At 38.6% G+C, this 17,078-nt stretch overlaps 1 protein-coding gene across 8 annotated transcripts in view; it reads right to left on the bottom strand.

Moving 5' to 3' along the window:
• The window catches only part of HDAC9 (histone deacetylase 9), a 487,500-nt gene that overhangs the window by 116,118 nt on the left and 354,304 nt on the right, over positions 1-17,078 (bottom strand). For all 8 annotated transcript variants that reach the window (XM_074574812.1, XM_074574814.1, XM_074574815.1 and 5 more), the window contains 2 exons: positions 14,988-15,037; positions 271-378 (listed from right to left, as the gene is read on the bottom strand). In XM_074574812.1, the coding sequence (XP_074430913.1) occupies positions 271-378; positions 14,988-15,037 (158 nt within the window). The remainder of the gene's footprint in view (positions 1-270; positions 379-14,987; positions 15,038-17,078) is intronic.

The raw sequence follows: 17,078 nt of genomic DNA, 5'->3' as shown, positions 1-17,078 counted from the left end.
ATTTTCACTTGAAAAGGCAGTGCCCCAGCCACTTGCCAGAGATGCGCATGCCATGACTAACTTCACCTCGGGCCGCGGCACCCACCGCTGCTTCAGCCTATGGAGGCCTGGACGAGCGCCCGGGCTGCCACACCTCGGTGGCCGTCCTCCCGGCCCTCCTCCCGCCACCCTCCCCGGCGCGGCCCGGTTGAACAACACCCTGCCTTCAGCCCCCCCGCCGCTGCTTCGCCGCCCCAGCTCTCCCACCCACGGCGCGGCCCCGGACCTCACCTTCAGCTCCCGGGAGGCCACGCGGGCCGCCAGCTCGATGACACAGCCCACCGCCATGCGTGCCGCCCCGGCCGAGTGCAGCTCGTTCCAAACGGTGTCACTGTCCACCTGAGCAAACAGCCGGCCCCGGGAGGAAGGCAGGGGAGAGAGGAGAGAGGGAGAGAGGGAGAGGGAGAGCATGAGAGAAAACAAACCCGTGAGGGAGGGCTGGCAGCGTGACAGCCCGTGTACAATAACATCAGTCTTCCGTCCTGGCCAGCTGAAAGGCCTTCTGGACATGGCTTTGCTTATGCTTTTTCTCTGCACGGGCTTTTCCAATGGAAACACATTCCTGTCATGCCTCGCTGCCATTCCCTGTTTAGATTTCTCATTACAAACAGCGTTATATCGGCTGGGCCGAGCCTGCTCGCCGTCCGCCAGATGCCGTGCCCCGGGTCCTCACACTGGCGGGGGGATGGGGACCTGCCAGCCCTGGGACAAAGCGTCCAGAGGGGATGGCCACCCCTGGCTCCAGCAGCCATCACAGAACACCTGTGCCACCAAAACTTACCAGCAGCTCGGGTCATTACACCCTTTTTCAAAACAACGAGAGAGCGGTAAGCACTCGCCTTTCCAACCCAGGCAGGGGTCATTTTTAAGCGACTGAAATCAGAACGATTAATAGTTTAGATTAATTTCAGTAGTCACTATTGCCATAGACAGAAAATAAAATGAAATAAAATACAGTGCGACCCTTGCTCTATCTCCAGTTTTGATGAACTGGTAAGTTTTGGCTAAAAGGCTTTAGGTCCCACTTAGTAAAAGATGAATGTGGTTATTTAAAGCTGAGAAAATTATCTTCTGCAGCTTCTAAATGAGCAAGTGTGACACTTAAAACATTATATGACTATTATATAAAATATAAGGATAAAATATTGTAAAGATAAAATATTATAAAATATCATCAAGATAAAATACTGTAAAGGAAATATTATAAAGAGGGCTAAGCAGCACTACTGTACGGCTTCAATCACTGTACTGAAATTTTACTTTTGAAATCTATTTTTAGTAACTATTTATTTGCAGAAACATACCAAAAAATATAGGTGAAATGTTGTATATCCCTTAAATGATATTGTGCCAAGCAGACACGATGGTGTGAAATAGTCTGAAAAAGTCATCCAAAGAGACAGCCAGACTTCCTCGATGCTCCATGGGAAGTGCATTTAATTGTATCATACCGTACAAATTTATCATGAAAAGAAAAACGTTTAGGCATAGACAAAATACTGTGGCAGATGCTATTTGGATAACTTCCAAGCACACTGAGACATGTTTTCAGTTTGAACCAGAAGCTTCTGTTCCTAATTTCTTTAAAAAAAAAAAAAAGAAGGAAAGAAAGAAAGAAATCAAGTAATTGAAAATGGATGCAACTGCTACTCAACTCTGGAGGTTCTGAGGAATTTCTCTGATTAGTCATTTGAAACAGAAAGAAGCTTGATCTTCTCTACACCTGTCAAATGTCTTCGCCATTACTGTTACAATAATATTATATTTCAAGCTACGAAATTGATCTTTTTTTTCAGTGTACTGGACCTGAGTTTTCTATCATTTTGATCAGTTTTGCGTGCATGCAGCAGAACTAATGAAAACGGTTCATATTCACAATAGACCTGAATAAGAAGACTGAATTTTTCTTGCAAAGTTTAGAATAACAGTAATAACAGCACACGGTGTTTTCACCTGAGAAACTCAAAATGTTGTACAAACACGATTAAGCATCATCAGCTTGATACGAGATGATTTATTATATTTGTTTTGCAGATTGGTAGCTTGAGATTTAAAGAAATTAAGTAGCTTTCTGGAAGACACACACAAATCAATACGTAACTAAGAAAATCACAAGAAATAAGAAAGAAACCAAATAGTAGAAAAAATAATGGCATCTTTAACATTAGGCAGACCTTTGGGTTGTCCCTCTATTGCTTTAAAGAAACTGTGAATCAGTTTTCATTTTTAAAACAAATAAGGAGATAAATAAGTAGAGGTCATCGGTTAAATCAATTTAATCAAACCATAATAAAGTTTGAAAAATACTGCACAGTACTTTAAATAAAGAAGTATCAACAAGAGGGCTGGGAGGGAGTACTTTCTTACCCTTTTTATGGCTAGCAAATTAAGGTTAACATGAAGGAGTGGCTGATGAAAATGATTCAATGGCAGCTGCTCAGTACACCAGGGCACAAGCAGGAGCCTGCATCCTCAAAGGGACTATGATTCATTTCCAGGAAGGCCGATTAAGTTAAAATTGTAACCACAGCTTGAGAGTACCCACCCTTCAAGACAGTTGTCTGCTCTGACACACGAGACGGCAGTCTCTCCAACCACTGAACGCTGAGTATTGGCCAGGATACGGCATTTATCATTTTCTGCTTTCAGCTGAGTGTGAGGAGACTGAACCGGGACAATAAGACCAAATATCTTGCACTGAAAAACTTCCTTCAGACCGCTTGAATGACTGCTAACTAATTTTACCTGGACTGGAAGTAAAATAGGCAATCAGGAAACAAAACAACATTTCCTGAGGAATTTTCAAAAATGACCACCTAAATGTACACTGGAAATTCGGGATATTTTATCTGATCTCTTGGGCATGGTATGTGTAACAAATGGTAAATTCTCAAAGACAGAGGTAGCCGACTGAAGCCACATACCTTAGTGCACAGTTATTATAATACAAGAAAACTAACATATACATATGAATAATTACCTTGAAAAGGCACAGTATTATAAACTTAGATGTCAAATTCTATTTCACAATCATGCAAAATTCAGACTGAATTTCTGAGGAGTACCTCATGAAGAACAACCTATAAAAACTTTCATCCTACAGCCAATGATTTAGCTCTAACGACTGGAAAATGCCATCCCACTCAATTTTATATCTCTATTAGTGCTATGTATTGCCTTAAATGTTTCAGGTGTTTAAACAGAGATTTTCTTTTAGTGTTACTCAATGTTTACTTTGTAAATTGCTGTTGAAATACTGTAATATAAATGGTAAACCCATTAAAATTACAGCTACTAGCTGGCCCGGTTGTCATACTGTATATGCAATGCAGCTATGTAAAACCCTACTGGGTATGCTTTTCTTTATTCGTGTGAGATGAAATGGTTGGATTTTATACAAGTAAAGGGAATAGGATTAGACACTGGCTTCTGGTTTTAGTTTATGTATGTATCACATATATCTGGCAGTCTATCTAGATCTTCAGTATGCATGAATTTGTGACAACTGTGATGCTTTCCGAATCACAGACTATGAAAAAGTCAGATGGAATTTTATAAGAAGTTATTTTTGTTCTGCAAGTGCTTTGGAACAGCCAAAGAATTCAGTAAAAATCCTATCTTGATTAGGAGGTTTTTTTGAAAATGTTAAACAAAACTTGCAGAAAATACAGCATTTGTAGATTAATTCTAACTCAGAATCTTAGCCCTTTTTCTTTCGGCTTAATTATATGTATGTTATTTTCATTTAAGGACATTCTTTAAAGAAATTGTCAGGGTAGGGAAATGGGCTGAACGTCTAACCAAACGAGAAAGAATATCTTTTTAAAGCATCAAAATGTCAGCGTTAAACTATGAACATACTTCACATTTCGTTATCAAAAATCCTATCAGTACTGCAACACTTCAAAGAAGGATTGTGCACGATAGCGCCAAGAGCCAGAAAACACGAGCCCTATCTGAACACTGACTTTCTAACACACATATGGATTTACTTCACTCCGAGTTTCCTGAATGAGCACTGTAGGTTGTAGGCTTTTTCAAGTACATCTAGTATAGCTCAATCATTGGCATGTGTAGCAAAGCTAATACTCTGTAAAGCTACAGATGATAGAAATTAAGCTACCTGTCCCTGAAGTGGATGTGGAGGCATTAAAGAGGAAGGGAATGACTTAAGTGAAAAGAAATGTAGGTAACTTTTCCTGACTGAATGCAACTAATGTTTCAAGCCCCGTCTGCAGAAATTCCCTGCTTTGCACTACAAAAAGAACTTGATATGAATGCTTCCTGCAAGAAATATCTATGTGATAACTTGACTTTCACAATGAAGACTTTAAGCATACCGAATACAAGCTAAGAAACAAGAAACCTCGCAGCAGAGGTGTTTCAGCAGCTAGAAAGCTTCCCCCTCACGCCTGGAATATTTGGTATTAAGGAAGACTGACTATAAAGTTTGAAAGTTATCAACCCCTTATACTGTGCTCAGGTTGTGGCACGTGTGTGTGAAGGTGGAGAGGAAGGATATGGAAACACATCTGAGAGAGGGACTGTGTACTTAAAGGCCTTTCTGAAATCACTGCAGTTGCTGAAACTGGAAACGTTACTTGTCCTGCTATTTACATTTATTTGGAACCTAACTCAGGCAAAAAATGACATAAATAATAATTCTAAAGAATTTTAAAAATATATTTATAACTGCCTTTTGTTTTACCCATCCCTTTCCCTGCTAGAGAACCTCTTCACTCATCCTCTGTTTCAGTCCTCCTTCCTCCAGAAACCTCCTGGGATCTGCCTAATGGTCCCTGAATGACATTTCTGCTGGCCGGAGGTGCTGCTCACAGTCTGACACACCGTCCCATTTTTCACGCCCTGCATGGTGTGTGAGTTATAACTCATCTCTGTGAGTTATTTCTCTTTCTTAAATAATTACTGTAAACTGAAATGGCCTTAAATACACATCCACTGATAACTATATGGTAATATAAAAGACAGCCGAAGCTACTACTTCGGGATGGGTTCTGCCAAAGCATCATAGAGCTTGCCCTCTCTCTCTCTCTCACACACACACACACACACATAATTTGCCATTTAACATAAATCCAGCTTCCACAGCGGAATTCTGATTTCAATCCAAAAGGAATTAAAAATATACTGAATTGCTCATCCTGCTCTGCATTCTCTGCACAACTGTTGCCATCATAAAAATCAAAACCAGTCCTCCTAAAGTTACCACATGTTCCTACCAGAGTTGCTCTATTTATTCTCTGAGAAGAGTTCAAAAAAGCTATCTGTCATCTACCTGTTCATGGAAATTTTAACCTGCGATGATCCTTTGATAACAGTGATTGTATTCTATGTGTCCAATATCCTGAACAACAACAAGCTAAAAAGTGGCAGTTCTATACAGTAGTTTAAAAGGATTCTTCCCCCTTTCTTTAAAGAGCAGAGGTCGGGCTCAACTGTTCTTAGATGGAAGTAAATCCAGTATGTATTTCAGATGGCTACATTTCAACACAAATCTGGAAAAACTACTACCTAAAAAAAATATTGTCCTTTGATATAAGTGGTTATAAAACTGAGAAGTAAATAAAATCTAGTCAGCTAAGAATAGTGTAGTTATATGCAGTAAACAAACTGATTAAGAAATCTGTGAGAAATAATATAGGAGAGTACAGACCTCCTCAGTGATACTGCAATTTAATAGAACTTGTGTATTGCAGAGCAAATTCCTGTGCTTTAGCTTTAAAAGCATTCAGAGTCTCACGCTCTTTCACTTATGCCAGAGCAAATATGCTTCCATCACTGTGTTTTTTAGTTCCCTGGCATGAAAATAGAAATTAAATATTTTCCTGAAGTGTTGCAACCTCTAAAAATTGTGTGTGGCATTTTGCTATCACTTCCAGCAAGGAGTCTGTCATTCTTGGAGACAGTTGGTGCCAGCAAACACTAGCACGTAAGTTTGGAATATTTCGCTCCTGACCATCAGCAGTGCAGCTTCCCAGGTGCCATGCTCACAGCTCTCACCTCCCGCTCCTACAGATGTCCTGGTGGTCATTCATCACCCCTGTGATTTCCACTAAGAAGCAAAAGGTCTCTGACGTGCTTCTCAGCTGCTGTTTCATCTCACCATGACTAAAGAAGCGAAGGTGTGCACATCATCTCCAAGGAGCGATCTCTAACGAATGGCCTGTCAGCCATGTCTCTCGTTAAGGAACAAAGGAGAAAAAGTTTGCATGGCTGACGTCTCTTCCATAAATCCCACATACAGGAAGTGTGTGGAAGTGGGCTACTTTAGGGAAAATATGTACAGTGAGCTTCCTTTATTTTTACTGCTATTTTACAGCTGTATCAGAGATTTGTTCTGTCAAAGGCGTTTCCAGCTGCTTTAATCTAAAATGCCTGCCATAGACAGTACCCAGAATATCAGTTTTTCATACTTTCTTGCCTAACAGCGTGGTTTACAAATAAATTGTGAAGGGGATGTGATCTTTAGGCTCCAGAGGGATGAATAGTTCAAAGGATCTTCACAAATCATTGTTTAAACAAAAAAAAAGAATTCACTTGAGCTTGCATTGGTTTCTCTGTTGTGTATGAATAATTCCAGTAGGAGAATTTATCAGCAATAGTACTCATGGAAATGGACTTCTAAAAAGAATTTGAGAGGCTATTAATTCTGACCCCAAAAGCCTCTTTCAGGGGAAGAACATGGTATGTGGACAGTACATGTACCCTCTGTATGTAGAATATTTAACGTCTTTCAAGTTTCACCTGCCAATGGTGATCTAATTTGTAAAGCTATTACAAATCAAAGCTGATTTTCAGAAAATACTCAGCAAAAAACTTCTAAGTAAAAATTAATAATTGAAAGTCTAGCAGAGTTACTGATGGTGGTAGTCAACCTCTGATAAAACTGCAGCACCCCTACTTCTGTACAAGTAGAATTCACGTGAAATTTTGTAAAAAAGCAAGCAATATTTGAGGTCTGTATTAAAAACCAAATAGCTTTGCATGCAAAATGCGAATCAGAAAAGAATCAGGCTAAGCCAAGCTGAATCCTCAATAGAATAATACCTTCAGAAGAAATAGTTTGATTCAGTTACTCTCTTAAACTAAGTTTTATGACAGGCATTCAGAATCTCTGGGTCTCATAAAGCGTACATTAGACACCCTAAAGGATCTCAAAACCTTAGTGAAACAGTGATGTGTGGATCATTGGTAGGGGGAATGGAGGGAGGATAGCATGGATTAGATGTGGATTAGAACTTGTTTTTAGAAAAAACTCATAAATAAAACACTTAGGCCCAGATTCAAGTCTGAGATATGTGGCATATATCACCAGATGCTTGTAAAAATGTTACTGCACTTTCAGACCTAACCCTGAGTACTCTATTAATTTAACTTGACATTTGTTTTAGTATTTAATGGATTAGTGTGTGAAAATGCTTTTGCAACTGCCTTCTTATGTTTGATCATGTAGTTTCCAGGCATTCATGGGCAAATAGACAGAACAGAGTGTAGCTGGTTGTAATGCATACAGTTACAGAAAATACAAAGTTTATGTGCAGAATTCAAGCCTTATTTTTTAAAAGTTTGATCATTTGCTGCTGAACACATTCTAGCAATACATAGCATTTCGGCTTTCTTCTTGGATGTAGATGATCATGACCATGGAGCTGTGCTAGAAGCTGGTGTTTATTCAGACAAGTAACACATGAACGCTTCCTCTTCAGAGAGCTTTTCTGTCCATCTTGGAGGCTAAATTCTATCAATAAACACATGATGTGTTTTTAAAGTGCAAATGTGAATTCTGCTTTAGGTACAGAATTCCCACCAAATCCATATGTGTGTGTGTGTGTGATTAAGTCTGGGGAGAGTGAATAGTATTAGTAAATTGTGTATGATACTATTCCACTATTTACATTTAACATATGTGTGTGTGTATATATATATATAAAATGTTTCATATTCTGGCAAACAAGAAGGCTTCTTTGCATAATGCTAGCCTTTGGCGACACAACAGTTTTTAGGAAATGCGCAAAATTAGGTAAGACCATTAAAGGTTTGACTTTATGATAGTTCATTAACTTCACAATAACATTCTGTGTTCTATGTGCGGTATCTTTGTTTACAATTTGAATCTAGCCTAGTGCCAAGGAAAAATGCTGCTCTGTTAAAAAGGGCAAAAAAAAAACCTATCTGAGGGATCAAAATCTGCATTTGATCAGTTGTCAGATTACCACCCCTGAGCATTCTATCCATGCCTGACACAAGTTAAAGCAGTCTGGGACTATTCTAAAATATTCTGTTCTGCCTGCAGTGATGCCAAGGAACTATGTCTCTCAGTTGAAGAGTTTCACCTCTTACTGATCTAAACATCAAACTCTATGTGTTTGCCAAACGTGGCACAGGACCACCTCAGTGTCATGAAAGGACAAGAACAGGACAAAATATCTGCCCTTTAGTTTGAAGATATTTTTTTCCTTTTTTTGTGGCCATGGTATTGATAAACTAAATGAAGCATCCCCTCCCTGCTCAGAGATGAGACACCATTGCACTTTCCAGATCCAGAGATGAGGTCTCTGTACCTCAGTAAAGGAATAATATCTCTTTCCTGCTCTTATCATCCAGATTCATGTTCTCAGGCTTGTTAATATTTTTTTTCTAAAGTGAATGTACCTAAAATTAGGAATTTAGTTGCTTCAAGTCCCTGTCAATGAAGGAAATCAAGCACCTCCAGTCAAGTTCTTCTGATCTTAGGTGGACTGACTCTCGTCCTAGTGATGCACATGGCTCTCTAATGGTTATATAGATAAGCAAGGGTGGTCAGGGTCCTGCTTTGGCTGTTTCAGTAATTTGTCTAAAGTTAGATACGTGGAGCTGGACAAGCAAGTCTTCAGAGAACTGTCATTGTTCTGAACTGAAAGCAAGCAAATGTGCAGTTTTTCTCTCATTTCCCTATTTCTTCTTTAGGTTGCCCGCTCAAGGGAGCTGTGCGCTTGTCAGCTAGAAAGCCTGCAATTCTCTATGCATGAGAGCTAGACTAAAGTACAATGTGAATTGGTCCGTTCCTACAAAACATAGTCCACTGAAACAGCTGACTCTCATGAATTGCCAGAACTGGTGGGGTATACCACCTAAAAAGTGCATTTGCCAGAACAGCTGGGAGTACATTATACCCTCATGCCCTCATCCCGTGGATAACCTAAATTGGTTTATCTGGAACTGCACTGAGTGGCTGAGCATGTGGACCCTTGAATGCTCCGGGATGACAAACCTCCAGCCCTCACTCCAGTCCCATCCCCACTGGACTTAAGCTGTGCCTTGGGATGGTACTAGGATGGCCTTTTTGACCACTTATTTTGATGACTTCTGCAGAAGACATCACACAGTCAATGCTGTGTAATTGAAAGTCCTAAAAAGTCATGGAAAACGTATCAATTTAAGTATAATGTGCCTGTGAGGTTGTTTTGATTAAATCTTGTAATTTCTTTAGGGATGGTCTAGCTGCCAGAGAGGCTTAGGAGGTAAACAAGTCTTTTATTCACAGAAGTCTCCTGCAATCTGCTCCAAAATGTTATAACCGGCAAATTTCAGTAGGTTAATAAGGCAACTCAGTCAAGTAGTTTAAATTAATGGGTAAATATATTGGCAGCAAGGTATATTAATTATTTCAGAATGGAAGACCGTATTGAGTAGCTGAGCTTCTAGGAATAACAGATTGTTTTCCCCATACCAGGAAACAGACATATTTTTGGTTGATATTTTGCAAGAACTATACGTATTTTGGTACAGCCTGGGATATAGGGGAAGGACACAAGTTAATTGTACCACCTGTGTGGAGGTGATGTTTAATTTGAGTGCCTAAACCATAGGCAGTCTGATTTCTTTACAGCCATATTTGCAAGCAGATATAAGGAGTAGCTTGGAGCCTAAAATCTGCTACAAGGAGGCAATGCCATCCCCAATACTTTCTTAATTTTTACACTATTGTACTGTGGTAATGGAACCAGGTTGGTACCATTAACTCTTATACAAATAACAGGAATGAGGAGTCATAGTATATAAAGGCTGAAAATTTGTCCTGGCCTCAGACTGAGAAGATCAAGGGAAGAAGCAGAAGAAGAAGATCTGAGAAGCAGCAGAAAACAATTTCTTGCCTGGATGACTTGCTAAAGTTGTATACTAGTGAAATCTTGCCTTTCTTATTGCTTTTCTTCCTGTGTGGTCAGGACAAAAAGTAGTATTGTCCAATTACTACAGCAAGGAATGCCAGGAAGAAATTCAACATTCAGAAAATATTAATATTTTGTAAGTTTTGAAAAAATGTAGTGAGATTTTATAGCTTTACACTCTGTTCAGCTTATTCAATATTTATTCTGCAAAAGTCTGATTTCTTATAGGATGGTGTTCTCCCCCAGCTCCTCCACTTGCAGTTTAAAGATCTGACTTTACACATTACAGGTTTGGAGCAGTGTCTTTTGAGGGTGGGGGGAGAGCAGGGGGGATTGGATAACTGCCCAATTTCATATGATAAAAGTGAAATTCTCTTCTGTCTGCAGGACAATCCCCAGGGAACAACGTATGAAACCCAAACTTAAATAAAATCATATCCTGTTTGCAAACATCATATTCCCTTTGCTTCTCAGTAATCTGGACCCATAAACCCCAGCACAGCTTGAGAGCCCATTCCTCATCTAAACAAATGCCATAAGCCCCTTTATACTTTTACAACCATGTCAGAAAATAATATTGACTGCCAATAGTGATGTGATTGGAGTTGCCTCCTCTGAGCCATAAAAGAAGCAGTCTGTTATCAATTTCTCTAAATGCATCAAGGGAATTATGGGTCGGTTCAGTTCCAAGTTATAAATGACAATTCAAAAGCCGCAGAAGTGTTTGAAGCTGGGAGACGATGATGACATTATCATAAAAGCCTGCTCTTCTTTGCTTTTGTGGGTTTTTTTGCCTATCAACTAGACAAAAAAATATGGCTGAGAAATGACTTCAAGATTTCTTCACACAGCAGCAGGTCAAACAGGCAGGAAAACAATCACTATTTTTAGTGACAGACTGAGGCAAGGAGATGAAACTTGCTCCCATTAAAAGTAGATTTCTGCTTTTCTTACTGTCATTTTCACAGCAGAACAGAAGGGGAAGGATTGCAATAGATGGATGCATTGATCAAATGATCAGTTATAGCTCTAGTGGCTGTTAACGAATGAAAAATTGTGGAATGGTCTGATAATCCTCAGAACTAAAAAGTAACTTGTGATTATTCTCCCCATTTGTCCACTTCACCTGCAATCTACCCACCTCTCCTGGAAAACTTTTCACATTCCAAACCTCTGACCAGCTGCAAAAATCCATCTCTTGTTATTAAAACTGCTGGCCGTAGAGCTGCTAGTCTCTCTCCAACACAAGGAATTTCATCCCCCCGGTATTAGAATTCTTTAGCAACAGTTGGTTCTGGAACAGCATTAAGATTGAAAAAAGAATAAAAGGCATTATTGCAAGAGGGAGCTCCTATACTTCAGCGGATGTTATACTGCTGACCCTGGACAGTCCTCTGATGAAAAAATAACCATCATTGAAAGAAAACCTGTTATGGCCAAATTTAGGAGCTGAGTTTTAGACAATTTTTTTTCCTCTCTCTGTGAGACCTGTTCAGTTTGGCTGTCAATATGAAACAGCTTTGTGCTCTTAGATAAGAGAGCTAATTATGACTTACATAGTTTCTTATAAAACTATAAAGTTTATTGTTTGATTTCTTCTGAAAGCCTAACGCATGTCAAGCCAAATTCACCAATGACAGTAAACAGTCCTTATCACTACTTGAAAGAAAATTCATGTGGATGAAAAATGTTTATGAAATCAGTAAACAGAAGCTTTACATGCATATTGCACTGGTGCAAAAGATTTAGAGCCATGATGGAACAGGATCAGAAAATATTAGTTACAGGCACTGCCTCTTCTTTGCTTTTCAAAATTCTTGAGAAAATTTCTTTTACTGTAACTGTAAGTAATGGCCAAAGAAGAGGATGCGTGATCCTGACTGCAGTTTTTTGGTACTTAGAACAGAGATAACAGCAAAATCAATAGTATAGTAGAATTCAGGGTTATAGAGGTTAGTCGGACCTTTGTTTGTGAACAATGCAAGCCATCCCAAACTCATGCCAATATAGTCTTTATAGCACATCTGCTGATCATGTCTTCAATGCCTGGGAAGTCCTAGGTTCCAGCCCTTGCTCCAGGAGCAGTTTCCATTTTGTCCAGTGATTCTTTCATGTGAAACATATAAGCTGTTTGTGGAGCAGGGGCTCACATTATTTATAAGTGTATGATATGTAGATTAGACATACATTATGGGCTTTATCCTGCTTATGCTGTTTTACTGTCCCAGTGCTCTTTCCAACAGTGGCACAGCTTCAGTGCATGGTGTGAGGGTCCCTAACCAGCAACAGTCTATGATCTCCTCAGTGGTAACAACATCCGCTAAGACATGGGGGCTCTGATATTAAATCCAGCCTGGCAGTGGAGAGAAATGAGCCTAGGTTTCCCATTCCCTGTGCGAATAGTCTAGCCACTAATCTATTTAATAATAGAAGAGATGCATAATAACAGCCAGCAAGGTCCCCATATGGTTAGAAGACAATAGGATCAAAGAGCTCTGAAAACCATCATTCAAGAGGCAGCCATAAAGTCTCCTGCAAGAATGGAAGGGTTTTTTCCTCACTGTGTTCTTTGGAAAACAAGTAAGCAAGCAAGCAATAAAATGAATGCGAACAAAAATTTTAAAAAAATTAATTCTTCCATCCCTCCTTAAAAATCTTTGCATGAACTACTCTTACTGCTTTACATTGATTACTGCTTTATAGCCCTCAATTAAGTTGAAAGCTACTAAGTAGCAAGGCTGCTTCTTTCTTTCCTTCCACCACCATTTTTGAAAGTAAACTTAAGAATTGTTTTCCATACAGTTTGAAGCAGCTCCCTTTCCCAGAGCTCATCTTAACCAATAGACAGCTAAATATCACTGAAAGAGAGCTCCTAATCTGATTATTTACCTTGAAAAAGGTCATAACCCATTCCTTTAAGAGCCCCACAGCAAGCCTGACAATAATAATATGTAGAAAGACAAACCAACTAGAAAAAAATAAATAAAAGATCCATTGCTACAACATGTTCTTTAATTCAATTTCCATTATTCTAAATAAGAAATAAAGCAAATAGACTCAAAAAAGTAGAGATAAATTCAAGTGCTTAAAAAAATGAAGTTATACTGAGCATTTCTGACTTGTGTTAGCTTTAGAATGGACAGCATACTTCCATTAGTAGAAAGATTTCAAAGCACATCTCTATTCACGATTTTTTAATACCACACTAATTTCTTTCATAGAAAAATCTTATACTTTAATTTTCAAAGCATGACAGTCTTATTTGCTTTTCAAAGCCCTCAAAAAGATTTGTCAAGAAATTTTACATCAGCTTCTCTTTACTCAGAAGTCTGAAAAACATTCTTTGTCAACTTTATTCATCTCTTGTTCAATTTTCTCTGAACTTCTTCATAACTGCAACAACAGTGTGAAAAATCACCTTTGTTAATACAGAAATGTGTGCGTATATGCACATGTGTGTGTGCCTATGAGCACAGAGTAGTGCACAGAGGTCCACATGGACATGCAGGTCTATGTGTCAATTTGTAATGTTAGCTGATCCACACACAGAAATGACCCCCAACTTTCAAAATCAGCAAGTTGCTAGTCACCAAGTTCCAAATTTTAGGCAGTATCCTCAGCAAACTAAGTCCACAGTAGAGGAGCTGGAATGATTAGCTCTTCCTAATTCTTTGTTCCTTAACTCATAGTTCAGAAATCCTCAAAAATTACTAAATATTGAAAGCTAAAATGGAATTTTTCTTTTTCATGTTTTAAACCTTACAAAATGAGTATTTCTTCTGTCAGGTGTCTCATAATAAAAAAAAACCTACTATAAACAAGAGTAATACTGTATGGAATTTATCCTTTGTGAAGGATAAGAGTAAATAAAACTTTAGAAGGTTGCATTGTAAGTTGACATCTAGAAATTGTGGCTTTATTCTTGCATACTCAGAAACAGTGAAAAGGAACTAAAAAATATATGCATCATCCAGCCAGCCCATCAATATCTAGTAATACCATCGTTTCACTTTGATCAGTAAATAATGGACCCAGCTGGACAAAAGGTGCAGAATCCTTTTATGTGAAAAACTCCTGTACATGAAAAATTATTTCTCCCAGTATTATCTTAACTAGAATTTCATAGGAGCATGATACAAACATCAGTAGAAATTCTCCATCCTACATGTTTTTCAATAATTTAGGTTAATTCTTTCACCTAGTGTTGCAACAGATTTTTGTCTGCAGATTTTTTTCTACTGTGTCCTAATACTCGCAAGCTTGTATTTCAGAATGAATCCATTTCAACACAGGACATAAAAATGCTCAAGTAATTTATTAGTTTAACAACACCCAAGTTATTAGCTCACAGTTAATGAGGAATTCTCATGCTAAATGTTAGTTTCAGTAAGTTTTTTGTCCTTTCTGAGAAATGTGAAGCTATATTTATTTTTCAACAGCACACAAAACAGCTTCTCCAAAGCTCATTCTGCTATAACAATTGCACCCATGTTACTTTCCTCAAAAATAAGCTCATGTAAAAAACCCAGAGTGAGACAATGAAGAAATGTACGCATTACCACAAAATATGTTCCTATCTAACTGTTCCATATGCTTATTGGAATGTACTGTCTTCTGTGTCTATGAAAACACAGTGTGATAATGGCTCAGGTTTCATCTCTATATTCTTTATCAGGTTCTGAAGACTTTGAACTGATAATGCAATAGTGCTAAAGAATTCATGAATGAATACATATGTTGTGTGCTGTCCCTCTTGCAAAAAAATAAACATCTACTTACCCCAAGTCCCCCACAAGGCAACAAGGAAAAGAGTTTTTGAGACACGTTTCCTATATATTAAAGAAAAAAAGAAACAATAAGCATCATTTATCAAAAAGCCATTTAAATACTGGATAAGTAATCACTCTTTACAGTAATTCAGATTTCGGTATCACACAATGAAAATGCCATATATCAGAATAAAAAATATTAGTGTACTTAGAAAGCAAATCAGCCATGGGACATTTAAGGTACTCTTTTGCAACAGTGACAAATCCTAAGATTGGTAAGCAGCAGTTTCAAAGGAGTATAATGAGTGAATCTCCACAGAAAGTCACTCTGAACTAGGGCGACTAGTCATCCCAATGTCTGTATCTGATAAGCAGCTTGTCTAAACTAGTCATCTCAGCTTCTTCTACAGCCAGTGGACTGAGGTAGGCACCTCTACCCGGCCTAGGTGACTGATGGGTTGAATTATACTCAAGAAGTACCTGTTTCATTTCACCAACAAAGGGAACCTCATTAAGCTTACATGAAACTGATGAGGAATTTCTTAAGTTCACCTCTCCAAAAAGTTTCTCCATTGAAAATCACAGTCTTAGTCTTCCTATCTATGCAAAAATGCTGTTCTCTTCATTTACATATCATCATTGAATACAGTAATATTTTTAAATCATAAAATGAAATACTGCTTGTTTCAGTATTACTCTGTAAATACATTCTACTAAAGGGAACAAAAACAATAGGCTTTAGAATCTCATTTCTAGCTTACTCCGCTCTATACATTAGATAATGTGATACACTTTATCTTAATATTTATACTCACTTTTTATTCATTCATATTTTCTTTTTTTTTGTACCACTAAAATCACTGTTTGTCTTGATAAGGACAGTATGAAAATCGAGTAAGGATGTCAGGACTTGATGCGGTTCCTATCCCAGTGTGTAATCTGATCCTAAGGCAGCTGTGGAAGAGAACATAGGCTTTTCCCCTGCCGTATCACAGAACTGGCTTTGTAACTTTGCCATCTGGAGGAAACGTTAGATAGTGAATCACTCAAGTTACCTAGAGGAGCCACCCATTGCTATGGAAGGGGTGAATGCTGCAGTTACTCATGTTTAGCAGGTGCCAATGAAATGCATAGAGACAATTATAAGCCATTATCTTTGAAGTACAGAGACCAGACTGCAAGGTCTGAGACGAAGAAAGTGCTTTACACTTTGCGTAAAATCCAAGATGCATTTTTTAATGACTAGAGGCCTTTGATCACTTTGCACAGTGTGCGAGAGAAGCCAAACAAAACCTCCTGTGGAGCTACCAAGGCAAATGCAGGTGCAGCAGCTATGCAGAGTGTTCTCATACTGTGAGTCCTAATGGCCCCAGACATGCAAGGGAATGTTGGCTGCAGGAGATTGTCAGAGTAGAGGTACAGGAGGAGTTTCCAGATCTCTTGCTAAGCGGATCCAGCGACCAACGCAAACAGCAATTTTTCACTTTTAACTGTGGGGAAGATCAAAAAGTCTTGAGCAGGTAACTAAAAAATCAGTGCTGTTAAAGTGCTAGGAGACATTAATGGAAACATAAGGTGTAATTTGAGATAAAAGAAGGCATTTTTAGAATATTGAATGACTAGACCTTTTTTCTTGAATTCCATTGCAGAGTTGGGACATAAGAGAGAACAGATGAATTCTCATGTATCTCCCTGACGTGGGGCACATTGTGCATGGTAAACACTATCAGAAACAGCAAACACAAAGTAAAAACAGAAAAGCAGATGGTGAGGAAGGACACTAAAATCAATCAACAGGTAGTACTAAAACAGGGGGAAACAGGCACGAAGCCTTTTCAGTGTATCAAGAAACTTGCCTGGATACTCACTTCTTATTGCATGATAGTCCAAAAAAGCAGCTAACTGACTTTGCAGAACAAGGAAAACACTGAGATTTCATGAAAACAACAGTGGGGAAAGGTTCTACTAAGAGAGTGTGAGAACATCACTTACATAGTCCTACAGAAAGGAAAGAGCTCGCAACACTCCTTGTTATAAATGAAAATCAGTAGCAAAAAGCAAACCCTGAGAATGAATCAACATGAGAATTTCCCATGGTGTT

Source organism: Larus michahellis, chromosome 2 (assembly GCF_964199755.1).
Source record: "Larus michahellis chromosome 2, bLarMic1.1, whole genome shotgun sequence".
NCBI lineage: Eukaryota > Metazoa > Chordata > Aves > Charadriiformes > Laridae > Larus > Larus michahellis.
Note: the sequence above shows the minus strand (reverse complement) of the source record. Positions and strands in the feature narration are given on the sequence as shown.